General features: G+C 27.9%; 2 protein-coding genes and 1 long non-coding RNA gene across 3 annotated transcripts; 2 read left to right on the top strand and 1 right to left on the bottom strand.

Moving 5' to 3' along the window:
- Nucleotides 1-772: 772 nt before the first annotated feature.
- Nucleotides 773-26387, bottom strand: LOC113796640 (uncharacterized). Its single transcript, XM_075819516.1, has 3 exons — nucleotides 25987-26387; nucleotides 2069-3889; nucleotides 773-1911 (listed from the first exon to the last, which is right to left on the bottom strand). The coding sequence occupies exons 2-3, from the start codon at nucleotides 3600-3602 to the stop codon at nucleotides 1721-1723; spliced, it is 1725 nt and encodes a 574-aa protein (XP_075675631.1). The 5' UTR covers nucleotides 3603-3889; nucleotides 25987-26387; the 3' UTR covers nucleotides 773-1720.
- LOC113796629 (uncharacterized) lies at nucleotides 7042-9804 on the top strand. The gene is made up of 5 exons (XM_075824384.1): nucleotides 7042-7383; nucleotides 7448-7519; nucleotides 7590-7701; nucleotides 7775-9142; nucleotides 9211-9804. Exons 1-5 carry the CDS (start codon nucleotides 7372-7374, stop codon nucleotides 9249-9251), a joined length of 1605 nt encoding a protein of 534 aa, XP_075680499.1. The 5' UTR covers nucleotides 7042-7371; the 3' UTR covers nucleotides 9252-9804.
- LOC142645034 (uncharacterized) lies at nucleotides 14078-15176 on the top strand. Its single transcript, XR_012846211.1, has 3 exons — nucleotides 14078-14601; nucleotides 14653-14714; nucleotides 14774-15176. It is a non-coding gene; the product is annotated as an uncharacterized LOC142645034 (long non-coding RNA).
- Nucleotides 26388-26886: the final 499 nt, after the last annotated feature.

A 26886-nucleotide genomic window follows, 5' to 3' on the forward strand; every position in this document is an offset into this window, starting at 1 on the left:
ATCCCGTTTTGTTTGTTTCGAATAAATTTTTTTTTCAATTTATTATTTTTGACCATATTTCATTTGGTCCAGATGATGAAATAGTCATCTCTATTGTTTGTGTTTAGATATTGTTTTGTGTTGTTCAGATTGTAATAATAATAACAATTAGGTTTATTATTATAATAATAATGATGAATTAGAGAATGTTCTGAGCAAAACAAACAAAAAAAAGTCAAAGGAAGGGATCATCATGAGTGATTTGTGCCCATTTTTACCACATTATTAAAACTGAAAAAACAAAAACCCAATGGAAAAATCATTGTTTGTCGAATCATAATAATAGTCCCCAATTATAGTCGATGATTGATTGTGAGAGCCAAGATCATCATTGGCTGTCAATCTCAGTGTAAATCTAATTATAAACAAACAAAACAGAATTTAGTTTCAGTATCCTAGATCAATGGAATGGATCTAGTGAAAAAATTGAAATTCATATCGGGTGCGGGTGCACACAATCTCGAAAACTTTTTTTTTCAAACAAAAAAAAGCTAGGCAACCAAATATCATAATGATACATCATCATTATTCTAATAAGCAAGGTCTCTTGACGCAGTCTATTTATTTATGTTTATATACCAAATCAAAAACGCGTGTGCATTTATGTCAATAACACTAAAATATTATGAGGGCGATAAAGTGAACGAAAGAAAATTATTTTGTTTTGGTTGCCGCATCAACCAAACCAAACAAAATAATAATTTGATATCATTAATATTATAATAACGGATTCTTTTTATTATCAAGTTTTTTTTACATTTTTATTTTCAGAATTTTTTACGATGAAGGATAGAGAATAATATCGAATAAGGAGAATGAAAAGAATCATATTATGATGATTGATTATAATGATTATACATTGATTACAATGATGATGATTATTATTGTTTTTTGTTGAAACAAAATAATAATGATGCGTGCCACAGATTTATTTTGGTGTGAACATCATCAATGTGATTTTGTAGATCAGGATGATGGTGATAATGTTATACGGCTGTCATGTCACATTCTAAAATCAATTGGGAAGTTCGGGATGATCGATTGATTAGCAATCGAATTTTGTGGGTGTTCAAGCACAGCGGTAGTCTGATTGATGATGATGTGAATGATGCTGGTCATTTATTATCGATATCAATAGTGGTCGATATTAACAACAATCATCATCATTTGTCATGTGACCATTGGGATAATGTACTTTATTTTTTGTGTTTTTGTTGGTGTTTTACATATTATGTTTTGTTTTTTTTTAAGAAGAGAAAAAAACATTTGTTACCATTACTCATAACAAATTCAAATGCAAATAGAAAACATATGAGAGAACATCTGTGTGTTTTACTGATGAATTTTGTATACATAAAGAGAATGCATTACAAATTGATTATTGAAAGATCTACTCAAAAACGATTGTACTTCAATTGTAAGGGTTATTTTGGTTTGAGAGAAAACCTTCAAGGTCAAATTTTGTTATGCAGAGATTAGTGTGACATATAATTAGAATGTTATATTATGTAAATTCAAACCAAACAACAAAATCATGTTGATTTATCTTGAAAACCATAAAGGTTTTTCCAATTTATAAACACCAGTGATTTTTTGAAAGAAACAAAAAAAAATTCCATATAAAAATCTATTTGATTATCAAGATATTCCAATATTAGATCAATACTAACTTATCAATCAATCAATCATCATCATTATCTAAAAGCTGTTGTTGTTGATGATGATGATTGTATTGATGATAACTACCATTTTTTCCATTTCGATGATGTTGATGTGCTGAATGCAATTCTTCATGATCATTATGAATGTCATGATGATGGTGGTGATGCGGCTGTCTATCTCGTTGACGTCGATTTTTAAACCAGTTACTTACTGTATTGAAATAAAATAGAAAAAAAGAAGCCATTAAAATTAACTTGAACTGAGAAAATGTCGGAAATATACACTCCACAATCAGATCAAAATGAGTCTGATAGATGTGTGTTTTTAGGGAAAAAAGCTGTGTGATTAACTTTGACGTTTAACTTACTTTGTACAACAGTCAACTGTGTTTCATTGGATAGTTTTAATTTATCTTCCTGTGTAGGTAGATTACATTTAAGATAAAATTCTTTTAAAATTCGTCGATTTTTTTCCTTAAAACAATAAACATATTCTTCACCATCCCATATTGTTCGTGGAAATTGATATTTTTTACGTATACGATATTTTTCCACTGCACCGGGAGGATGTCCACGTTTCATTTCATGTTCTTTATAATGTGCATTATTCCATAATAGCTGCAATTCTTGATGGTATTTCAATGGGAATTCATTTGATTCTAATAAATGATAAACTTGTTTGAAATTTCCTGAATGATATGCAGCAATAGCACGTGCACGTATTATTAATTCATTTTGATTACAAATCGCATCATTTGGAAGATTATAGATGAATTTTTCTAATTTTTTTAAATCACAACGTTGTAATATTTGACAAATACAAATTATTTGGTCAATTGTTAACGGGATATTATTGACAATTATAATTTGTTGTTCATTATCATTATGATCATTATCTAATGATAATAATTTATCTTTACAACCAATATTGGCTAATTTTGTTAATAATAATGTTCCATTCAATTTGTTTGATGTGGTTAACGATGCGGATGATGATAATTTTGTCAAAAGATTTTGTTGTTTATTGGTGATTGTTCGATCATTATCATCATCATCTGGACTGAGAATATTTTCATTTGAATCATCATCATTATGAATCGAATTTGAATATAATTTCGAAATTGATGATGTTAATCGTTGTTGTTGTGATTGATCGTTCTGTTGTTGTTGTGTATGACTGAATGTTATAACACTTTCACGTTTTTGATTTAAACTTGGATAATTTGCTGTTGTTGTTGTTGGTGATATTGATGACGATGATGATGATGATATTGGTGATAATGATGTAGTTGTAGTTGTTGCTGTTGTTGTTACTGGTGTCATATTGATCATTAATGATTGATGATATGTTTCCATTAATGATGATAATTGTGGATGTTGTTGTGGCTGATGATGATAATAGGATCGTATTGCACGTTGTTGTTGATGATTTGGTTGATGTTCATCATGTCCATCACTATGATGATTATCTAAATTCAATAAACCGATGGAATCCTGTTGAATAAATGGATTATTATTATGATGGTGATTATATGTTGATGATCCAGATGATGATGATGATGATCCTGATGGTGTCATTGATCTTGTGGAATTTAATTGATTGCAAGCAATTAAATCATTCGATGTAATATTACGTAAACTTAAATCTAATGATTGTTGATGTTGTTGTTGTTGATGATGGTGGTTATGTAAATTAATTTGATTAAAATGATGACCATATGATGATTGTTGATGATCCAAATGATGTTGATGATTTGGATTAAAATTATGATTTTGAAGATGAGAATGAGGATGCGGATGATGATGGAATGATGAAATTCCAGTCATTATTGATGATGTTGATGGTGGTGAATGAAATTGATCACCCAACATTGGTCTCAAGTTATCAATAACACTTCTCATTGTTTTTGTTCAAATTTAAATAAAGAAAAAAAGAAAGATTCGATGTTTGTGTAAATTTTTTCCAGCCAAAATTGTATCGAATTAGCTTGAACGAAAATAAAGATGTTCTTTGGTTTCCAAAAGAATATTCTTCTTTTTTTGGTATCTTGTATCAATTACTATTTGATCGAAGCCGTACTAATATTACATTAACCAACAACAGCAGAATGAAATAATTATAATAAGAATTGAAATGTTTCAATAATGATGATTATATAAAGTTCAATAATATGGTACATTTCAAATGGCTTGCATTGAATTACAATAACAATAACGGTAACGATGATCCATTCGAAAAAAAGAGGGAAAAGAAAAAAAAGAGTTATCTTTCAAAAAATTAATAACGGTTGTTTGGTTTAATAATAATAATATGATAGTAATTTGATGATTTCTTCAAATACACACTTTCTTCTTAGTTTACACACGAAAATCTTGATAAGATCAAATTTTTTTTCTTCAACAATAAAAAATGATATCAGATCAAATTTTTGACCTGATCATCGAATTAGAATTATATTTCGTTTTTTTTTCTTCGCCACAAAAGTTATTCGATTACACACAGTAAATATATTTAAAAAGCTAATTAAATTCACACCATTACAATATGGTGGTGGTGGTGGTGATAAAATACGATCCCATTTGGTTGATAAAGTGATCACAACATAGAAGATCAGATTCAGATAAGATCAGATCCAATTGTGTTTTGTCTTCAATTTCTCAATATATAAATATGTTGATGATATTGATTCGTCGGGTTTGGTTCGGTTGATTTGATTTGATGATGATGATGATGATTATGATCTAACTTTACAAATTTTGGTTTGCAATTTCAATCCAACAAAAAAAGAAGAAAAGCTAAACGGTGAATGTTATCTGAATTTCTGAATCTTTCCAAGTTTCACAAGTTTTTGGTTACTGATTATTTTTATTGTTTGCTTGGTGGTGACAGAATATTTTTGTTGGGTTGAATTACTGAGTTGAATCAATAATAAAAAACAAAGTGAAATAATATCTATATATTTTCATCTATCCTAAACTCACTATTTTTATAACTTATCGTGTTATACAAATTTTTTTTAGTTCAATGAAAGCCAAGAGTTTTATCATTATACGAAACGTCATTTAAATCATGGCCATAAATGCGTGGATTCAGGGTAAATATATTTTGTCACACACACACACAAACTATAACCTAAAAAAACAACAAAACTTTTTTCCCATTCATCTTCCTTGTCGTCCTATTGGAGAAAACCAAGTCAAAAGAGGTGTGTACAACAAACAACATTGTGTGTGTGTAATGGGTCTTGCCATAGTGTGTAATATGGGATTTTGTCATCCATTTTCAAATGTAGAGCATTTTCAGTTTATATAGAGATAAAGAGCGAAAGAACATTAAAAATAATTGTCGTTGTCTGGATGTGTTTTTCTGGTGACAACAATGCAACAGACACACGAATCAAATGATCAAATGAACAACAGAAAATTGTTCATTTGATCATATGGAGTTTATTATAGTGATTGTGTCAATGCCAAAAAATGACAATCAATTGTATTTGGTGGATATTTATTCAAATTTACCGCACTTTATTAACACCATTTTTATTTCCTATCACCTTTAATATTGATGTTATTAAAGGTTTTTCCTTTGTCGTCGTCGTCGTTTGTTGTTGTTTTTCTGGAGACAATGAATTATATCGATTGTTATCGGCCATTATTGAATCAATGGATGGTGATGATGATTGGTGATAATTGGAAACCAAATGTCCATTTTTTTCTGTGGAACAATGAAATGTCGCGACAATTTTTTTCGTTGTTGTTTTTAGATCCTGTCGGATCTATCTGTCTAGCCTTTTTTTTTGTTGGATCGAAAAAAAATATTCCTATGTTCATTTCATATTAGGAATTACAAATTATTGTTCCATTTAAAAACATAGACAAAAACTGACAATAACCAGCGTTTGTGTTGGTCTTTTTTTCGTTATTTTTTCTTTTGATCCAATGGTGTGTAAGTGCATGGAATTAAGAAAAAGGTGAAATGACGGTGAATGAATGGAGAAAAAGAGACATGGGTCTTGTCATTTTGTTCAAAATCCAAATATTCAAAATGTGTGGTGCGATAATCTGTATAATATGGGTGTTATAACGACTGAATGATGACGGCTATTGTATTGTATTGTTACCGGCATAATGCTCGCGTGAACAAAATTTTCGCTGTTTTGTTTTGTCTTTTTTTCACACATTCAATTGAATTTTGAAAAAGGAGAAAATCTCTATTCCAGATTTGTGTGAAAAGGGGATAATAAAGAATTTCTCCGATTACTTATTGTTTGTTTTTTGTTTTGTTTGAAATGAACAATTTTATTTCGGGTTTTTTTTCGAGAGAGAAAAAACAACACAAAAATGAAATTCAATTGTGATTGATTCGAATCCATTATAAATAACCGTAAAGTTCCTTCCCCTCCCAACAAAAATCCGATAATGATTTTTCATTGATTTTCATTGATGATTATTGTGTGTTTAGTGATGATGATGAAATTTGAGAACAGGGATAAATTATTTAGATGAAATGAAAAGATGATCATTTCTATTACATAATGATCATCTATTTTTATTTTTGGATGATGATGATGATGATAATGCTTGAGACTTGTGTTTCCATCTTGTGTGAATTGTCTGTAGTTTTTTTTTTGTTTTTTTGAAAAATTAATTTTTTTTTTCATAGAAATTTGAGAATTTTAAACAAGTGAATAATTGGTAAATGATGTTGTTTGAATGATTCTTGATTTATGTTGTTCGAAAAAAAAATCATGCATATAAATCTTTCGAATGACAGATTGGCTTCTGCCGTTTGGTCCAATGTTTATATTATGGAAAAAAATCACATTCAATAAAATGTGATAAAATGATAACCAAGGTTATCCATTATGACCATTCGGGTTTTTCGTACGAAATGGTTCATCATTATACAATCATGGTTGTTATGCATCATTATGTAAGTGTGTGTATTATGCCCAGATGAGCAGTGAAAAAAAAATAAAACATCTATGCATCCATTTTTCACTAAATCTCTCTCCCCACCATAACACACAAAAAAAATTGAAAAAAAACCAAAAACAAAACGAAATTAACCAAAAAATAATTATTAGATAATATTGTAGAGAAGAGTGGAGCTAAAAAAATTGCGAAATTTCAATTTTTCAAATCAAAATTTTTTTTTTGCTTTTTTTCTTTTCTTTTTGCAACAAGTCATTACCATAGCTGCAACGATAATGATGATGATGATGATATCGTCGATTTTTTTTGTTGTTGGTTGTATTTTAAATGAAGCACCAAAAAACACAAAAACTTCAACAAGATTGGATGCTCATTATTTTTCAATATTCCAGATGATCATAATGATGATAATGAAATTAATAAAGAGAGAAAAATGAGAGAAAAATAAAACAAAAAAAAACGAAAAAAAATGAAAAATCGGGTTGCTGGAGAGTGAGAACAACCGAAATCACTTTTGTGAGATCATTTCACTTTTGCCTAATCATACAGTTTAGCTTAGTTGTTGAATTCGATTCGATTGAATCATCATCATTTTTTAAATTTAAATTTTTATTGTGAAAAAACAACGATCAAATTTCATTTCATTTTTCAATAATGATGTAATTTTTTCTCAAACAAAAAAAAATCGTTTCCACTTGTTGTTTCACCTTAATCAGGATAAACTGTAAATTATCCAATGGATTTTTTGGTAATTATTATTACTATTTTGGAATTTGATAATTTTTGTTTTCATTAAATATTTTGAAAAAAAGGAAAATTTAGATGATAATGTTCTTCATCATCATTATGATGTTGCATCAAATACAGATTTTAATGATGATTTTGTAAGTAAAAGATTTTTCTTTGTTCGTTTTTTGATTGAAAAATTTCTTAAAATTTCTTTGTCAATAAAAGTTGGAAATTTTCGGTAAAGATGATGATGGTAATCACAGACAACATCGAAACCATCGATTATTATCGACTGACAATCGCCATCAAAATACTGACCCGAACAAAAATAAAAGTGGTAAATTTCAATTGAAATGAACCAATTTTTTAAAATTTTAATTTTTGAAAAAACTATTTTCGAAACTTTCCAGCTCCAATTTCAGTCAAAAATATTGATGGACAAATCATCAACAGTGATGATCGTAAACAGAAATTATTGATAAATTTTCGTTTAAAATTGAATAAATATGCATTATGTAAAAATGATTCTGATTCATTTGTTGATCCATCTGAATCGGAATGTTTTGAAAAATTCGAATTATTACGTAAAATGAAATCGATTGAAAATAAACAGAAATTTCATCAAAATGTAAAGAAAACATCATTTTTCACTGTTGAAAAATTTATTCAAGAAAAATTTGAAGCAAACAAACAAAATTTCCTACGAAAATGGTGGAAATCTATTTGTGAAAATAATTTATCCAATGTTGCTGAGGATTCATCAACTGATGATGACGAACATCAGATGTCAATCAACAACGAAAATGAAAATCAAGAAGAAAATCATTCCGTTCAACAGCAACGATCATCATCCACAACATCAACAACATCTATTCATCATAATGATGATGATGAGCAATTACACAATATGATGATTAAACCGGAACATATTTGGATTGGTAAACAAGTAGAAATAGGTGAAAATGATGATGAATCAATGGAAATGGAAAAGGTAAATTATTCAATTCAGGATAAAGTCGATGATAATTCAATTCAAAAAAATATTGCTCAACTGAAAAATGAAGAAATTCATCAAGAAGAAATGGTGACAACAAAATCCAAATCTGAAATTGATCAAAAAATAAACTTATCAATAATCAAAATTGAACAATCATTTGATGGAAATTCAGAAATTTGTTGTTCATTCGATAAGAATGACAATGATGAATTGAATGATAATGATAATTATTCCGACAATGGTGATAATGATGATGATGAAAAAGCAAACATAGAAGATTGGGAAAAAATCCATTTGATCAAAAAACACTGTCAAGAATTGATGGAAAAAAATAATATCAATGAACAATGCTTAAATGAAATTAAAAATTACCTCAAAAAATTAAAACCAAATCTGATTGAAAATTCATCCGAATTACTCTTCTATTTGATAATCGTTTTGTTTAATTTGGATCAAAATTATAAATATTGTATTGAATTATGTCGATTGAAAAAAATGCCATTAAAATTTCATCGAAAATTACAACAAATTTGGGATCTATCATGGGAACAATTGGAATTACAGCGAAAAAATGTTCAATTTTTAACTTGTGTACAACGTTTTCGTTTAAAACAACGTAATCCTTATCCATCAACAATTACTATTGGCAGTCGAATTAAATATGGTATACCAATGAAATTTAAAAAAATTCTAATCAATTATTATGATAATGTTAACAAACATCCAACAACTTATGATAAAGAAAAATTGGCTGAAAAAACTAAATTAACTGTTAAACAAGGTTAGATTTGAAATGAATTGTTTTCTTTTCTCAAATGTTGATTGTTGTTTATTTTTTTCATTGTTTAGTATCGACATTTTTTAAAAATCGTCGCAATCGAATTCGATAAATCAATTTTTTAACCCGCTCAAAAAATTTCAAATAAAAAATATTATCAAATCTCACCGATAGATGGCAACAACAGCGACACTGCAATCTTTAAATTTTTTCCAAATTTTTGAAAAAAATTATCATTTTCTAGAAATTAAAAATATTTTTTATAAAAAGTTTCATCCATTCCATTCCACTTTTTCGACCATATTTGTCATCATCGGAATTCATTTATAATTGATGTTTTTTTCTTTGATAAAATTGAAACAAATCACGCAAATATATCATCATCATTATCACTGTGACTATATTGGATCGGGAAAAAATTCATTCATTGAGAAAAATGAAAAAATTTTCTTATTGAGAAGGACATTCAATTATCTTTTGATGGTGATAAACGCCAAAATTTATTTGCCCATACAGATAGTGTTGTTGATGATGATAGGTCCATTTTTTGTGGTGATGATGATAATGATACTAAGAGATTATTTGATTGATCATCATCATTATCAAGGAAAGGTATCCTCATAATCATCATTTTCATATTGTAATTATACAATGACAATAGAATACGATAGATTTTCAAATTGAACAAAAGATCATCATCACACCAATTCAAATGAAATGTAATAAAAAAGCTAATCAATCTTTATTAATGTTTGATGTGATGTTGATGTGAATTAATTGTGTCAAAGTTTTATTTTTGGAAATGTTTTTGAATTGAAAAAAAACCACAACAACAACAGATCAATAATATTGATTTGAAAAACACACGTCTCTTTCCGATAATGATTCTTTTTTTTGCTGATCTGATCAATTCAGTGTTAATTCAATTTGAATCAAATTGATTTTGATCATAGTTGTCTTCCTGCGTGCATGCTGTGGTCTTTTTTTTATCGTGTGAATTTGTTTCTTTTCGTTTGAAATAAAGATCAATAATAATGATGCTAGTCATCAGTTACTGTTCTTCTTTTGACTGGTAATTGATGTTGAATGATCCAGAATCACTTTGGTTGTTTGCACATTTCACACAACAACAATAACAACAAAATAACATAACAGCAATCATCATCATCTGGGTTCTTGGTTTGAATTCTTTCTTTGTTGTTTGGTGATCATCATTACATTATTATTTTTTTCATTTTTATATTTTCATCATCATCATCACTATGATAAATGAAAATTTTTTCTGACATTTAATAATAAAAATGAAAAAAGCTTTTTTATTCAACGAAAAAAATAACATTTTCATTTCATTTGGTTGGTTACGGATGAAAAACGACGAACCAAAATGAATGAAAAGGAATGAACAACAACAACAACTCAGCAGAATCAGCCAATTGTAAATTCGTTGATTCCTTCAATCTGAATTTCTTGTGAACGACATAGACAGCGACATTATTATTTTAGCCACAAACCTTCCAAACAAACATATATTTTATTTCTAATGTTGTGGTAGATGAGTGAGAGAAAAATCTGGAAAAAACGGATTCAAATCGGATTTCCTCTATTCAGTGTTGGTTCCACACAAAAAAAACAGGAAAAAAATTCATTATTCTGGAACCACTACAAGCAAACAAACAGCAGAATTCTTCAAGTGAATTCTGGCGTAATAATTGTCGATTGTCGTTCACATTGATAATAATAACGACGTTTCGGGTCATTTAACATTTTTTTTTCATAAAAACTCGTTAACTCATTCTTGCCATGATTAGAGGGCCACTATTCCGCTTCAATCATTTAGTTTAGAAATGTAATTTGTAAACATAGATGTTTATGTTTTGGAATCCATATTTTGTTTTCACTCCCTATATACTGAATTAAGATCTTTTTTCTTTCAATATTGGTTGAAGAAAAAGTTGGCAAAAAAAAAGAAATAAATTTCTTGTTTAACGCGCCTTGATACTCATGATGATTAGGATATTTATAGAGTCACTGTGACTTCATCACATATTTATCATTTTCACTAATTTTCAGTTGTCTAACAAACAAAAAAAAACGCCACAACCAAGCCAATAATAAAGTTTATAATTTTAAGTAGAATTATTTTTGCTATTTCATTTTTTTCGTTTTGTTTGGCTTCTGTATTTATAATATAGTGCCTTTTCATCATCAAAAAAACATGCGCATCATTTTTTTTTAATTTGAAAAATAATGATTTCAGTAACTGGAAAAATAGAAAGTGTCAATTTCTAATGATGATGTTAAACAGACTAAGCTTTTTATCTTTTCCTTTCTCTAATTATGATCATCATCATGAATGTGTTTCCGATATGGATATTGTTGGACAAATTTCCATTTATATAAAATTACGGAAATGATTTTTTGAATTTTCTTTTCAAAAAAATTTCATCCAATATTGATTTGAAATTCATCGATTTAAATGTCAAAAAAAAATTCGAACAATCATTAATCGATCAATATTGTCTAACTGAAAGAAATATTGCATATTCATTAATCAATACACCACATTTGTCGTTCGTGTCATGTTGTTATAAACTGGGAGTTTGAAAAAAATGTTTTTTTTTCAGTTTTCATCCTATTTATGAAAAATATGATGCTTTGTATTCACCAAGTTTGAAAAAAGAAGAATGGAAAAGAAATCTTTACCAATCTTTTCTTCTCGGTAAAAATAGAATCAATTTATCATCAAGTTCACTTGAAAATGATGTGTGATTATTGATGATGATCAAAAATTTTTCATAAACTTTTTGAAAAATATTTGATAAATCGAATTGAATGATGATCCACCAAAATTTATTTTTAAAACGAAATCCGTTTCTATTTTCATACTGAATTTTATTTATTTATTGATGAGAATCGAAACAAATGTTGTTACATATTATTATTGTTAGTTGTCATGACAAATTATGATGATGATGATGAACGGATTTTTTTCACTCAAATCAAAATGAATATTTTTCGCATTTTGAATATTTTCATTATTTTTTTGTTGGTTAAAATATTTTAAATTTTTTGTTTCGAAAGAAAAAAAATTCTTTCAAGCAAACATGCCACACACATATGAATCTTTAAAATAGCTGATGCTATTAATATTCATTGCTAACGATGATGATGACACTCGAAAATTTTCATTCATTCATTTTAAAACTAATTTGCTGGTTTTTTTCTAATCAAATCATAAGCACACCTTGAAAATAAAAAACAAAAAAAAAATTTAATCGATGCCAACGAACTTAATAATAACCATAATCATTATGATCATGGTGTGATAGTAAATGGTGATGATGACACATAAAAATCAAATAGATTTTTCTTTTTCTACATCCAAATCAATAAATCACTGTTCAATTTTCATTGCCATCTTTTTTTTCTCACTTGAAATTTTGGATTTTCAATATCTAATCAATTTCTGTCTAATTAGATAACAGATATGACCAAGGTGAGAAATGGATCATCTTCTGTATATCTTTCTTTCTTTTTGAAAATTCTTTTAAAGGCTATATTATTACTTCACATCTCATCATCATCATGATAATGAGAAGTGATCACACATGTGAAATAGAGATAGTCACCTGAATTTTATAAAATCGAAAAATTGAATGAATGATGATGATTGGAAAAATACGAAGAAAAAGAACAAATTGGCGCCCTACTGTATAATGATGATGAAAATTTCTGATCAAAATCAAATCAAATGAATGAATTTTTTTCACTATAATATTTCACGCCTGTTTTTTTATTGGATTGAAATGAAATGACGGAAAAAAGATATTCTCATTTTCAAAAACATAGTTGCCTTCCTCCCTTCATCTAAATTAGTTTTTTTGTTCCCCTCGTACATCCACCCATAATGCTTTAAATCTTTTTTTTTTTTTTTTTTGCTGAAAAACAACAACAACATTAATCCACTGTTGCATTTCATTTTTCCAGAAGTCGGCTAGTTTCTTTTTAATTCGCTAAGTGGTGTGTGTCATGGATATATGGATGTCATGTTGATCTCATCCATATATAATCCTGCAAAGTAGTTTTTTTCATCATCATCAATCTATCCAATTCATTAATCTTTCCGAAAAAAATAAAAAATAAAATTCCTATGATGCGTATGAAATCAAATGATATTGAATGTGAGTTTGATTCTCAAATGATTATCATTATTTGAATTGGTTTTTCTCTATATGCAGCTAATGTAATGGAATAATCATATCCGATTGTCATATCATCATCATCATCATCATCATCTTAATCTCAATCTGATTAAAACAATCTCACTATAATCAATAATCATTCTATTAAAATAGGTTTGATTTAATATGATGATGATAATGATTTAACGAGGTATTTTCTAACCTCGTAAATGTATAAATCAAATTTAAATGAATGAAAAACTTTCTTGTAAATTATTCCAATTATCTATCTCGAAGGAATGAATGAACGAATCAAGTGTGTAAAAAACTAATCTAGTTAAGTATAACATACACACACACATAGAATATATAAAAGGTACTTATGAAACGAAGATAATAATAATGATATACCACACACACATCATTTCAATCTTATTTTCAAAATATATCTTGCTGTGTGTGTGATGATATTTTTTTAGAATGATTTTTTGAAACCGACAAACAAATTGTAGTAACAAACATTATTCAAGATCAAAGATCATCAGAATGATGATTCTGGAAAAAACTCTTTTTTTGCTGTTGAAAAATCATTTTCATTTGATAATAATAATTTAAATTTTATTATTATTATTATGATGGTACCCAGGCAGAAATTTGTCTCTTAAAAAACAGTTGTAAACTGTATAACTATTGAAAACTCTTAAAAAAAATATTACGATTTTGAATTTTTATTAAAAAACTATGAAAATTAAAAACTGTTAAAAAGTTATTATCAAAGTCAGTTCTTTTTATGCATAGTCACATATTTCATGAATTATACAAAATAAAATAGCACGTGGAAAATTTTTTCATGCTCGCATCAAATATTGAAAATTTTTCTAAGTCAGAATTTAACTTGTAAAAATTTTCAAAATCAGAATTGAAATTGAAAAATTCTTTAAATCGGAATTCAAATTGAATAATTCTTTGAATACGAATTCATCGTGAAGAATTTTCAAACTTGAATCCGAATTCCTACTGAAAATTTTTCAAGTCCAATTTCAACTCTGAAAAATTTTTCAAAGTCCGATTTCGACATAGAAAATTTCTCCAAGTTCGACTTCAACTTATAAAATTTTTCTAAGCCAAAGTCGGACTTGGAAAATTATCATTATTTGTTTGATGTCGGAGAATACATAACAATTGGCTGTTCTGTTATAAGTCCCTTTTCCGCTTATGTTCTTTATGGCCATTAATCAATCTGTTTTTAATGGGTGATATCTTTAATTTTTATGCCATTAAGTAAGTAAAAATGCTATGTTGTTCACAATATTCAATCTCTTTTTGCCCAAGTTTCAGTATTCTGTCCAATAATCCATGTCGAATCATTTAGAAAACAATCAAAAACAATACAGGTATAAATCTAAGAATGAATGAATTTTCTTCGTTTGCTAATACAATTTTTAATCTTCAGCCAAATTCAAAACTTATCATCAAATTTAATATCGGAAACAAATTACAATCTAAATTACAATCCAAAGATCCATGATACAGAAAGCTTTTCTGACTGATAATGGATTCAACTCATTGTTTGCAATAATCGGAAAAAGTGGTCAAGGAATCGGGACAAATGCATTAAGATGGGCATGAAATTGTCTATAATCAAAAAGAATATGAACAATTCACTTGATTGATTGATATTTGAAAATATTTGGCTACAGAAGAAGCTAACATTTTGTGAGCGTTGGATTTAGATGATATTGAGAGCCAATGTTGAATCGAAAAGTCAATTTTGTTAATTACTGTATTTTTTTTGAATTGTACAATTTTATTATGATTTTTTTGATTTAAAAATAAAAATTGATATTCTTAACCGATCAATTAGCTTGAATAATTAATTAAGAATCAAGGGATTTAAATTTTGGACCGGTAAAACCCCCATTTCGGTTCATTCGGAAAACTCTTAAAAAACAGTTTTAAACTTCGAAAAATCGTGCGTTTTTTAAGACTCTGAGAATGGTGTTTTAAGAGTTAACGATTTACTGTTCTGCGACTGTTTTTCAAGAGAAATATTTTTCCCTGGGTAGTATTTTAAATGTGAATTTTATTAAAGAAAAACTTTATATGTGGTATAATTTCTTAAGAAAAAATGATGATAAACACACAGAGAAAAAGAATGCCGATGATAATTTAAAAAATTCCGTGAATGAACCAAGCATTTGATATACGAGCACTGATGGTGGTGGTGGCCATAATCCTCAAGACGCGCGCGACTTTCTTGGCCACCAAAAGAAAACGAAAGAAATTTCCAATTCAAAATCATCATCATCATCGATATCAATATCCTTTCGAAATAAATTTTCATGTTTAAACTAATTTAAATTCTATGATCATCATCAGTTATTATCGTTTTTTTTCTCCCCAATAAATAGCCTGCATGCAGTGAAAAAAAACTACCCATTTGCAAAAGAAAGATCGATTGTGGTTTAAGGTTTCACCACAAAGATCAAAAAGAAGAAGATACTCTTTTTGAATTTTCATAGTTTTTTCAAAGAATTTTGAACTTTTCTTTGAGAAAAAAGGAATGCCGATAATTCATGTAATTTTTTTTATGAAGAAAAATGAATTTATGAAAAGTAACGAAATGTTTTTTTTCGGAAGAAAAATATTTTGAAATTTCCATTTTTTTAAATAAAAAAACATATGGAATAAAAGAGTTGAACTAAGAAACTACCGTGAAAAGTATTTGGGTTTTTCTTTTTTCCTTTCTCTTACATTCACAGGATTGCTGTCAATAAAATAAAGATCAAGTAAGCTTTTCTATGTAAATCAACTCTTTCGGATGTGCAATTAAACTCTTTTTTTTATTTAAATTTATTATTGTCATCTTCCTACTTGTTCAAATAAATTTCTTTTTTATTTCCAAGTAAAAAAACAGAAAAAACAGAGGGTCATTGTTCCTGTATCCTGTGTGTGTGTGTATGTGTTTATATCACGATGTTTTAAACGCAAAAAAAGTTGATAATTTCATTTCTTTTCGAAATGAAACTCGTGAATGTATATCCTATGTGTTTATAAGTTATTTAATGCCACACTTGTAGCAAATATTAATCAAGAAAATGAAATAGATAGATAGAGATAGATATAATAGACTAACTATGAAATTGAGCATTTCATTTCAAAAAAAATAAGAAATAATGATCTTCATCATCTGCTTCTGTTGTTGGCATCTTGTAATAGTAAATTCATTTTTTCAAACTTCATCAAACCATCACAAATGTCTATAACTTTTTTTCTCTACTGATCGTTATCATTGTTATTTTGCTCTGAATTTAAAAAAAACGGAAAACCAATCTAGCAAAATGCATTACATAATCATAATTTTCTCTTTCGAAAACAACAATGGATTGATTATATCAGCAACAACCAAATGTAATAGATATATGCACAGAGATAACATTGAAAAAATGATGATGATGATGTTTTTCTATTCATTCATTGACACGATTGACCATATAATGATAACGATGATGATGATGTGATGTGTTTTTTCTCCTACACTTTATATGACTATAACAATGATTTTGCAAACAATCAAATCAAATGATGCCTGTTATTATGAGCTGCTTATATATGATGTACTTATGGTTTATCAATGTTACTTACAAACACCAAACACACACACTTTTTATATCATCATCATTGAATCATGAAACGAATCGCTTTTTTGTTGCTTGGCTCCACCCAAAATGAAATCATTTAGCGATGGAGAAAAAGACCGACCGATTTTTTTTCGACTTTACAGCGACAAACAACAACAACAAAGAATATTTTTCACAATTGAATTCTCAATCAATTTGGTTTGGTTTTTTTTCGCCAACATTATTCATAATGATGATTATGATTATCATTGTCACGACATGCAAAATTTCTATTCTGTTTTTTTCCATTGTTATTAATGGTCAAATTGGTAGAGAAAAAAATTGATCAAACAGAAAATCTTTTTATAGTTTCGAAACATATACAAAATCAATTTGTGGATCAGTCATCATTCATAATGATTGTGGAATTTGCTGTTTTTAAAAATGACCAACCATCAATGGTGTTTATGTCACAAGTGTCATTCATAGAAATAATGATGATGATGGCAATTCACCAAATGAATTCCGAACAAAGTTTTTTTTCATGTTACATTCTTTCATTTGAACATTTGGGCTATAAATTTTCTCAACAACAACATTGCACTGTTTTTTTATTTTTGATGGTTCCCATGATTTTGAACGAAATTGGATTGAGAAAAAACCAAGCAAATAAACTTGGTGGACTTTCGGATTTCTTTTGGTTGTCTCACCAAATAAGTCAGATGACAGCCAAAAAACAAAAAGCGAAAATCAATGTCACCAAGCTAATCAAGCAAACATTTGCATTTTTTTCACCAAAAACAACGAATACACATTTATTCATTTAGATACTTGTCAAATGCAAAAAAAAGTGATCTACATTTGATTTGTGTTTAACCCAAGCCAAACCGAAAATTTGGACAACATTTTCATTCATTCATTATGATTTTCTTTTTTTTGCTTGATCTCTTTTTTTTCTATCCATTGATTTCAACGGCTTTTCCACTATATGCGTGTGTAATTTGATACTTGGTCAAAATTGATTGAAGAAGAACCATACCAGAGAAAAATCGAAATAAAAAACAAACAAAAAATTCAAAAAAAAATCAAGTACCAAACATGTGTGCTCTGTTAATTAATTTAATGGTGCAAAAAATATTTGACCGAAAAAAGACAAAAATTGTCAAGTTGATGAAAATTCAGCAAATTTGACACATAAAGAGAGAGAGAAAAAAACTCAAAACTTGAAAAATTTCAAAGTTTTCAAATCAAAAAAAAAATAAGGATTTTTTTCATTTTTTTTCTTTAAATCAGAAGCATCAATTTGAAATTAAAGTAAAAATCAGAAAAAAATCTTAAAAATCAAGTGATCAGAAGCATATTCGTATCTGTTTTCTTCTTGAGTTTCTTTTCAAAAAAATGTTAGTCAGAAAAACTAATTAATCGTACACACTAACATTACTCACGATGTTAAATGAAAATTCGTTTCGTTTTTTTTTCGAAACAATAATTTATTTTTCATTGATTGACTTTCTCACTTAGGCAATCACTCTCTGTTTGCAAATATCCAAATGTCAAGAAAAAAAATAATACTCATAGTAGTAAATAAAAAAACATCATGGTGATGGAAACAGAGCAAAATCCTTGTTGCATTTCAGGGAGACAACGAAAAAAAATCATTTTTTCTTCAACAAGAAATTGATCTGAGATCAAATTCGTTTTTCTTCATTTATTTATCACAAGGAAGACAATTAAATCACGCCGATTGAAATGAATGAATGATTATCGTCATCTTTCTCAAATGAACAAAAAATGAAATGAAGAAGAAGATAAAGAAGCGAACAAAAAACACCGAAAGACTGAAAGATGGGAAAAAATAATCATTATCAATATGTAAAATGAAATGAAATTGAAACGAAAAAAAAAAATCAAATACAAATGTTCATCACAATGTTTGAAGATTGGGTAGTTGTGCAAAGAGAAACAAAAAAAAATATAATAACAAAAATGAAATGAACCAAACCAAATGAAAAAATGGAAAAAAAAGGTGATTAATAAATCACATTCGTGACCAACATTATTTTTGTTTTTTACCTGTAAATAATAATAATAATAATAATATTTCTATGAAATACGCTTTTTTTGGTTTCTCTCTCTCTCTCCATTCATTTGTCGGTAGATTTGAATTGGATTTGGATATATAGCAATTGTGATAGTTTTTTTGGTAATGATAATGATAACAACAACAACAAGAATTACGACACCTGCACACAAATCTACAATCACACACACACCTTCTTTGTTGAATTCATTTATTACATTGAATCAATGATCATTTTTCGATCAACTTGAATCATCATCATCATTTTTGGTGGCTGTTTTTTTCTCCATTTTCGTTTTAGTATTTATCTCTCGTTGTCGTTGTCGTGTTTATCGTTTTTTTCGATTCTTGTTCGATTTTATCATTTGATACCAAACGATGATTTTTTGATTCAAGAATAAAGATAAGAGAAAAAAAAGATGAATGAATCGTGTGTGTGTGTGAATGAATCCAATCAATGTAGCAGCTCGAATAAATGAATAAATCAAATTGATACGAATGAAAAATGATAACATTCGATTTTTTGTTTCTTGAATTTCCTTATATCTTATTCCTTTTTTTAAATAAAGAAGAAGTGTTTATTTTCTTTAACTTTCTTTATATTTTCGAAAATCAAATTCGATATCCATATTGTATTTTCAATGAACAGAAATAAAATTGTAAATAATGATCATAAAAAGTGATAAGGGTTTTTTCGAATATATAGGATCTAATTTTGTATTTGATTCATCTATTCATTCATTTCTAGCTTTGTTGAATAAAACACACCTACGGATATCAATTAAATTATATCATAATAATAATGAATAGACAATGATTGTATGGCGTTTTTTGTTTTGTTTTGTTCATGAACTTGACAATTTCATTTGTATATTGAGATAACTATGATGATGATTCAAATGCATACTTTTCTGGTTTTGTTTCATAATCATTCATTATGTTTGTCAGACTGACTGACTTGATTATAATTAACTTGAAAAAAACCGACAATTACAATTCTTTACTTGAAAAGAGTTTTATCTCTTTGTTCGTTTGTCGGACATATATTCTCACAAATGGGAAAAAAGTAATTAATTAACCAAAAAGTCATGATATACACGTTGTCGTTATTGCTATAGCACGTATATAAACATCATTATTATACAGCATTCCCTTTTCATATATTTTATTATTCAACATGATCATCAATTCAATTCAAATTAAATACTTTTATTCAATAACGTTGGTTAGGTTGATTGGTAGATTGAAACAGTCGGTGAAATTTTTCATATATGAAATTCATGGCCAATGAGTGAATAGGTCAAACAAAATTCATCAAACAAAAAACAGCAAAATGTTTATCTGAAATCGTCACACCACCACCAACAACAATAATCATTATAATAACAGCAAGGAATAATAATCATCATCATCAATGACTATCATCATAACTCATCTTGTCACATTCATTTTCGGTTACACATATAAATGATGATGAAAAAGAAAGAAAGAAGAAAAACTTGAAATAAATATCTCCAGAAAGAAAATGAAAAATAAATTAACTTTGCCACCTTCGTTTTTTTGTTTTTGTTTTTAAGGTTCATCCTGTATATCATTTTTGCTTTCGACAACAAAAAAAGCGGCAGAAGCTCATCACATAAACGAAATGAAATGAAAAAAAACAACTTGCAAATCGTAATTGTGTAATTGAGTGAAAAAGAGAGAAAATTCCAAATGAAAATTGGCCTGTCTATTTATCTATTTCGACCAAATTGGTCATCATTCGAAAAAAAAATATTTCATTTTTTTGCCCAATCCGAAATTGAATGAAAAAACAACTGAAGTTTTGTTTTTTATTTGGTTGCAAAATTTTCATACTTTCTTTGATTCAAACACACAAATGTCATGAGTCTTGTTGCTTTCACTCTTGTGGTTAAAGATTAATTAATTAGCAAAAAACAAATTATATTTTATATACCCGGTTTCGGTTGCCAAATAAACGAATGATGAATGTAGCTAAACAGTGTGCACTGAAAAAAAACCATTGCCCAAAATAGTCAAAAATCGAAGTGGTCGCACATTTTTAGTCAAAATTGAAGTTAGTCGCACACATTTAGTCATTTTAATGGACAGTCGCAGTAAAATAGTCAAAAACACTAATAGTCACTCTGGATTAGTCAAAATTCTGATTAGTCGGCCTGCATTAGTCAAATTCTGAATTAGTCACATTTACGTTAGTCAAAATTCTGATTAGTCAACCTTCATTAGTCAACCTATTATATTAGTCGCTTTCTCGTTAGTCAAATTCAGATTAGCCGGACTGCATTAGTCAAATTCAGAATTAGCCGGACTGCATTAGTCAAATTCAGAATTAGCCGCTTTCACGTTAGTCAAAATTCAGATTAGCCGGACTCCATTAGTCAAATTCAGAATTAGCCGCTTTCACGTTAGTCAAAATTCAGATTAGCCGGACTGCATTAGTCAAATTCAGAATTAGCCGCTTTCACGTTAGTCAAAATTCAGATTAGTCGGCCTTCATTAGTCAACATATTATATTAGTCTAGGAATTTTGGTCAGATTTCAAATTAGCCGGGCTAGATTAGTCAACTTTAAAGATTAGTCGCATAAGGAATGGTCATCCGGTTATTAGTCATCGTGGAGCATGCTCACTTGATTATTTGACGGACTTGTAAAATTTTTGATTTTTTCCAATATTTATTTAACAATAGAAATTCACAGATATTTCCGTTTCAGGCCAATGAATTTGTACTAATTATTTATGGATATGATAGACTAGTGAATGTACCTATTAGGGTTAATATATTTTATGAAAATTCTTAGTTTTATTTCAATATTAAAGATTAATAAAATTCAAAATTATTAACCTCATTTTGCAAATGATTAAGATAATCATTCGTTAGCAAACCAAATCGCTAACCTAACATGAAAAAAATCCGTAAATAACAAACTCAAATTGCTAACTAACATAAAGGGAATCCGTAAATAACAAACTCAAATTGCTAACCTAACATAAAGGGAATCCGTAAATAACAAATTGGTAAATTGGTTGCAAAAGGGCGTTATGTGATGATTCCTTCATATTAGATTAGTAATTAATATTTGTTATAAACGGATTCTCTTCATTTGGTATTATCATTAGTAATGAAATTATGATTTAAAATTGCATAATTAATTTAAATTCGATTATTAATGCCACTGTTTGGTTTTTTGATTTTTCCAACTTGACGCATCGAGCAAAACGTTCGAAACACGCACGCCAACTCAAAACAGTGCTTTAAAAAAAACTAAAGTTCGTTTTCAGTTTTTTTAACATGTGCTCATTGTTTTTCTCACATTGTTTTGGCTATTGTTTTAATTATCGAATTTACAATGAATTGTTCCAAGAGGATATTCTAATGGCAAGTTCAGTTTTTTATAAATATAAAATGTTAATTCTCGTATCCAATTTTTCTAAAATCAATAACATGAATTGCGGATTAAATCAATATGATTACCCTCATGTTGTGCTAAATCGTTCAAGTTTTTTTTCGAGATCATTTTTATGTTGGTGATTTGTCTCATTGTGCTATTCAAGAATAGTTGGACCATGTTTACCAAAGTGTGTGAGAATTTAATCAGGATAGGTCAGGTCAAGTTAGGAACATGGTTGAGTTATTTCCTATTGAATTAGCACAATGATGCATATTGCTGACATGAGAATGATCACTGATGTTGAACGATTCAAATTATTGATTTTGATACGAGTAATTTTTTAACTGGTTTCACCATAAATTAATTTTTCTATCATTTCACAGCAATGGTATCGGATTTACGAAACTGGAACCTTGGTGATCAAGCCAAAATTCTTAAGAAATGAAAAATTATAAAAAGTTGGGCTGATATTGGTCATTGATGGTCAATATCATGAATTTTCAATGGTCATTGGAGATACTGATGTGAAATGGTGGATGGTTTCGCCAAATTTTTGTCATTTTTTAAACATATCGTTTAAACCAAATTATCGAAACATCCGTCTGTTTTTTAAATTTTTTGATAATCAATCAAAGAAAAATAAATTTAAGACTGGAGAAGTTTCAAAAATTTTTTTTGTTATAAAAACATGATCAAGTAAAACATGATCATCAAACAATCTTGGACAATTAATCGATTTCAAAGTGATAAATTCTCTGGTTCTTGCATAACCCAAGAAAGATACAAAAGTTAATTTGATAACACTTGGAATTGATCAAATCAAGAAAGTATCGAAGACCCAAAGAATTCACACATATCTTTCTAATCATTTTGTTAATTTGTTAAAATTTTTATCTTTAAAAAAATAAATTTTTATATAAAAAATTGTAAATCGTAAAATCGTAAAAATTTAAACAGTATTCTGTATTCTGGATTCTGTAGGATTCTATATAAAAATTGCTATCCGTTCCGTTGACTAATCTAGCTCGACTAATCTTGCTGGGCTAATGAATCGTTGACTAACCTAGCTCGACTAATGAATCGTTGACTAATCTAGCCCGACTAACAAAAAACTTGACTAATCTTGCAGGACTAATGAATCGTTGACTAACCTAGCCCGACTAATAAAAAACCTGACTAATCTTGCTCGACTAACAAAAAGGCTGACTAATCTAGCTCGACTAACAAAAAGGTTGACTAATTTTGATATGACTATTTACAATTTGACCATTTTTCATTTGACTAATTTTCAAGATTAGTCAATGCATTTTTATCTTCAGAAATATTATTAGTCAAAAAGCAAATTAGTCAAGCTAGATTAGTAAAAAAAATTTTCAGTGTGTGTGTAAAAAGGCCACCTGAAATGATTTTATTTTTTTTCTAAAATGGTTAAAATGGATTACGGTTTTTTTGGTGAAATAGGAAAATTTGAAAAATCCAAACAAACAACAAACCAATGGCTTTTTTAAATTTAATTTTTTTTAGGAAGATTTCTTTAAGATGATCTGACGCGGTACAAGATCAAAAAGCAACAACGATAAATCACGAATTTCGATTGATTATGATCGATTGAATGAATAAATGAATAAGGCATTATTTTGGGAGCATCAATCAAAGATCTAGTTTTGTTTTCAACAAAAAAAAACATCGATCACATTCAATTTATTTTTTTAGATAAAAAATAAATCCATTCATTTTTCCACCACACACACACAGAGAGATTTTTATTTTTATGAATGCAAATTTTTTCCAAAAATTCATATTTTCTTTCGTCGTCAAGATTTTCCGTGTATGATAAAATGATAGACGTGGTTAGCAAGTGAAAAATTTTTAGTTTTTCATCACAAAAAAAATATGGCTGTTTTTTGGTTGAATAATTCAATTTCCAACCAAATTAGATTTGAATGATAAGAAATGTGAAAAATAAGCCAATATGACAATCATCATCATCATAAACGACATGGCCAAAAATAATTATGCATCCTTATTGGGCTTTTTAAAATGACAAAAATTTTATTTGATCGCAACGATTCTGATAAAAAAAGATACGGAATTTTATTTTTTGCTCCTGGAAATTTTTTTTCTAGGTTAAAAATAACTTTTTTTTTTGTTGTAAAAAATATTCTTAGAATAAACTTGATGACATTGTTCATAAACTGTCAATCTCTCGTCGTATATGGTGGGTCGATTGAATGATATTTATTTATTGCCATTTTAATGCTAAAAATATTTCACATAATTCACATAATGATTATCAAAGATACCATCATGGAGTATAAGCAAAGCAAAATATGAATATGAATAATAAGCGTTGAACAAAGAAGAAGAAAAACATTCTCAAAAAATAGAATCCGCCAGGAAATATGATCAAGGTGTGGTAAACGACAATCGAATAATAGAAAAAGTCCTTGATTTTGTTTTTTACCAACATTCCTTTGCATTCACTTCACTAATTCATTAATTGGATTCATATGGATTCATTTTTCTCTCTCGTAATACATCATTGAAAGCTAGTGAAAAAAAATGAAAATGAAAATTCTTACTTTTCACATTCCAAACACCACAAAAATATAATGATAAAAACAGATTGCCGAATGTTTGACGATTATCATCATCAAACATAATCATATGATGATGATCATGGTCGTTGCGTGTGGCAAGTTTGAAAAAAATAAAAATCTAATATTCTTCTTCACCACTGTTGGCATTATTATTAATATTATTGAAAAATGAATGATCTTTTTTTTGAAAAAGATTTTCTCGTAAAGATGTTGTTTTTTTTTAATTTTATTATGGCACAAGTTACCTGTCATTCAATAAAAATATGGATAATATTCATTCATATTTTGACCACGACGGCATTTATCGTTATTACTAAAGCTTATTACTAATACTATACTAGACACAGAGAGGATTCAAATTCAATTTCTTTTGAATTACCGAAATCAGTTTTTGAAGAAAAGAAAAAAAACATATGACGAGCTTCGGAAGTTGATTCGCAAAAAAAAATATGAATGAATATGAGATGAGAGTATAGTGGATTTTCTGCTTCACAAAAAATTGTTTGTGCAAATCGTTTATCGCGAATCTCAATTTTTCCTTAATATTTATTTTTGATTTATTGAATATTTTTTATCTGCCTTCATACATTTTAATGTTTATGAATTTTTGGTTTTTTCTCAAAAACGAAAAAAATCACATGCCCAAGCAATAAAAATGTTAATCAAAAATTAAAAACCTGAAAAATAAAACTGGAAATTCAATTCATTTTTGAATATTAGGTTTTTGTTGGAAATCATAGATACAAATCAATGATTACAATTGTTTGTTTGTTTAATTTTCAAACAAACAAAAATCAATGTCTCCATTTCAATCAAATTTCAAAAAAGACAAGGAATAGTAATTATAATTTAGAAGACTACTAATGGGTGCTCATCAAATTCGCATTTATATGATGGCTACTGGCTTTTTTTTCAACAACAAAAAAAAATTTTTAAAAATCAGCAACAAACTTACCTTGACCACTATTATCATTGCTAAACAATGTTTAGTCATGTGTCAAACATTCATTGATTTTGACTGACATAATTGGCCCAGAATAAGTGCTATTGTTGTTGTTGAACGATGAAAAACATAACATATAACATTGGCTCATAACAACAACAACAACACCTATAATCTATCTACCCTCATCATTATCATTATCATCATTATTATTATAAGCATGTGTGTGGCAAATAATGGTCACATAATCAATGATGATAATGATAATGGATGATATTCAATACCGCCTTAAATATGTTATTGATAAAACCATGGAAAAAAATAATCAATACGATAATGAATGAATGATCATGATTATCAAACAAACCATCATAACAATTACTTGTCATCGAATCGTTTTGTTGTTGTTTTTGTTTTTCTATTGCAATGTCAATCAAACAACAAGGTTGACCGAGAAATCACCACTACATTTGTTTTTCATCATCATCATTATTATTATTATTTTGAAGCTGTCAATCAAAAAATGAAAAAAAAATGAATTTTGAAAACAATGTATTTTTTTGCAGCAAAAACATTGACGATCCTTTAGATTTGAAAATTATTTTTGTTTGAATGAAAATTGAAATGTATAGGGAGAACAAACTGAAAATTATACAGTATTTTTGTTGTAATTCTTGATGTTTTTAATGTGGATTGATAGACAACAACTGTATAATTAACCATCATCACTTTTGTCGATTGTCAATCAAATTTTTGTTTGTTTAGTTTAGTTTTTCAATCATCCAAATGTCTAATTAAACCATTTTTATTGGTTTTTCTATATTTGGTCTGACCCAGAAAACAAAACCAAAAAATTTTATGGTTATCAAAAAAATGATTTTCATTTTTTTATTTTCATACAATTTTCGACCA

This window comes from Dermatophagoides pteronyssinus, unplaced genomic scaffold (assembly GCF_027571235.1).
Source record: "Dermatophagoides pteronyssinus isolate colony J.1.1.1.1 unplaced genomic scaffold, Derpt_VIB-CSIC_2022.12 sq0001, whole genome shotgun sequence".
NCBI classification, from domain to species: Eukaryota; Metazoa; Arthropoda; class Arachnida; order Sarcoptiformes; family Pyroglyphidae; genus Dermatophagoides; species Dermatophagoides pteronyssinus.

What these genes read in the sequence shown, in the direction of transcription:
- LOC113796640 (XM_075819516.1), bottom strand. Translation starts at nt 3,602, where the DNA reads ATGAGAAGTGTTATTGATAACTTGAGACCAATGTTGGGTGATCAATTT. An exon ending in ACAGTTGACTGTTGTACAAA is followed by an intron (nt 1,912 to 2,068) that starts GTAAGTTAAACG and finishes ATTTCAATACAG; the next exon opens with TAAGTAACTGGTTTAAAAAT.
- LOC113796629 (XM_075824384.1), top strand. An exon ending in CAGATTTTAATGATGATTTT is followed by an intron (nt 7,520 to 7,589) that starts GTAAGTAAAAGA and finishes TGTCAATAAAAG; the next exon opens with TTGGAAATTTTCGGTAAAGA. An exon ending in CCCGAACAAAAATAAAAGTG is followed by an intron (nt 7,702 to 7,774) that starts GTAAATTTCAAT and finishes GAAACTTTCCAG; the next exon opens with CTCCAATTTCAGTCAAAAAT.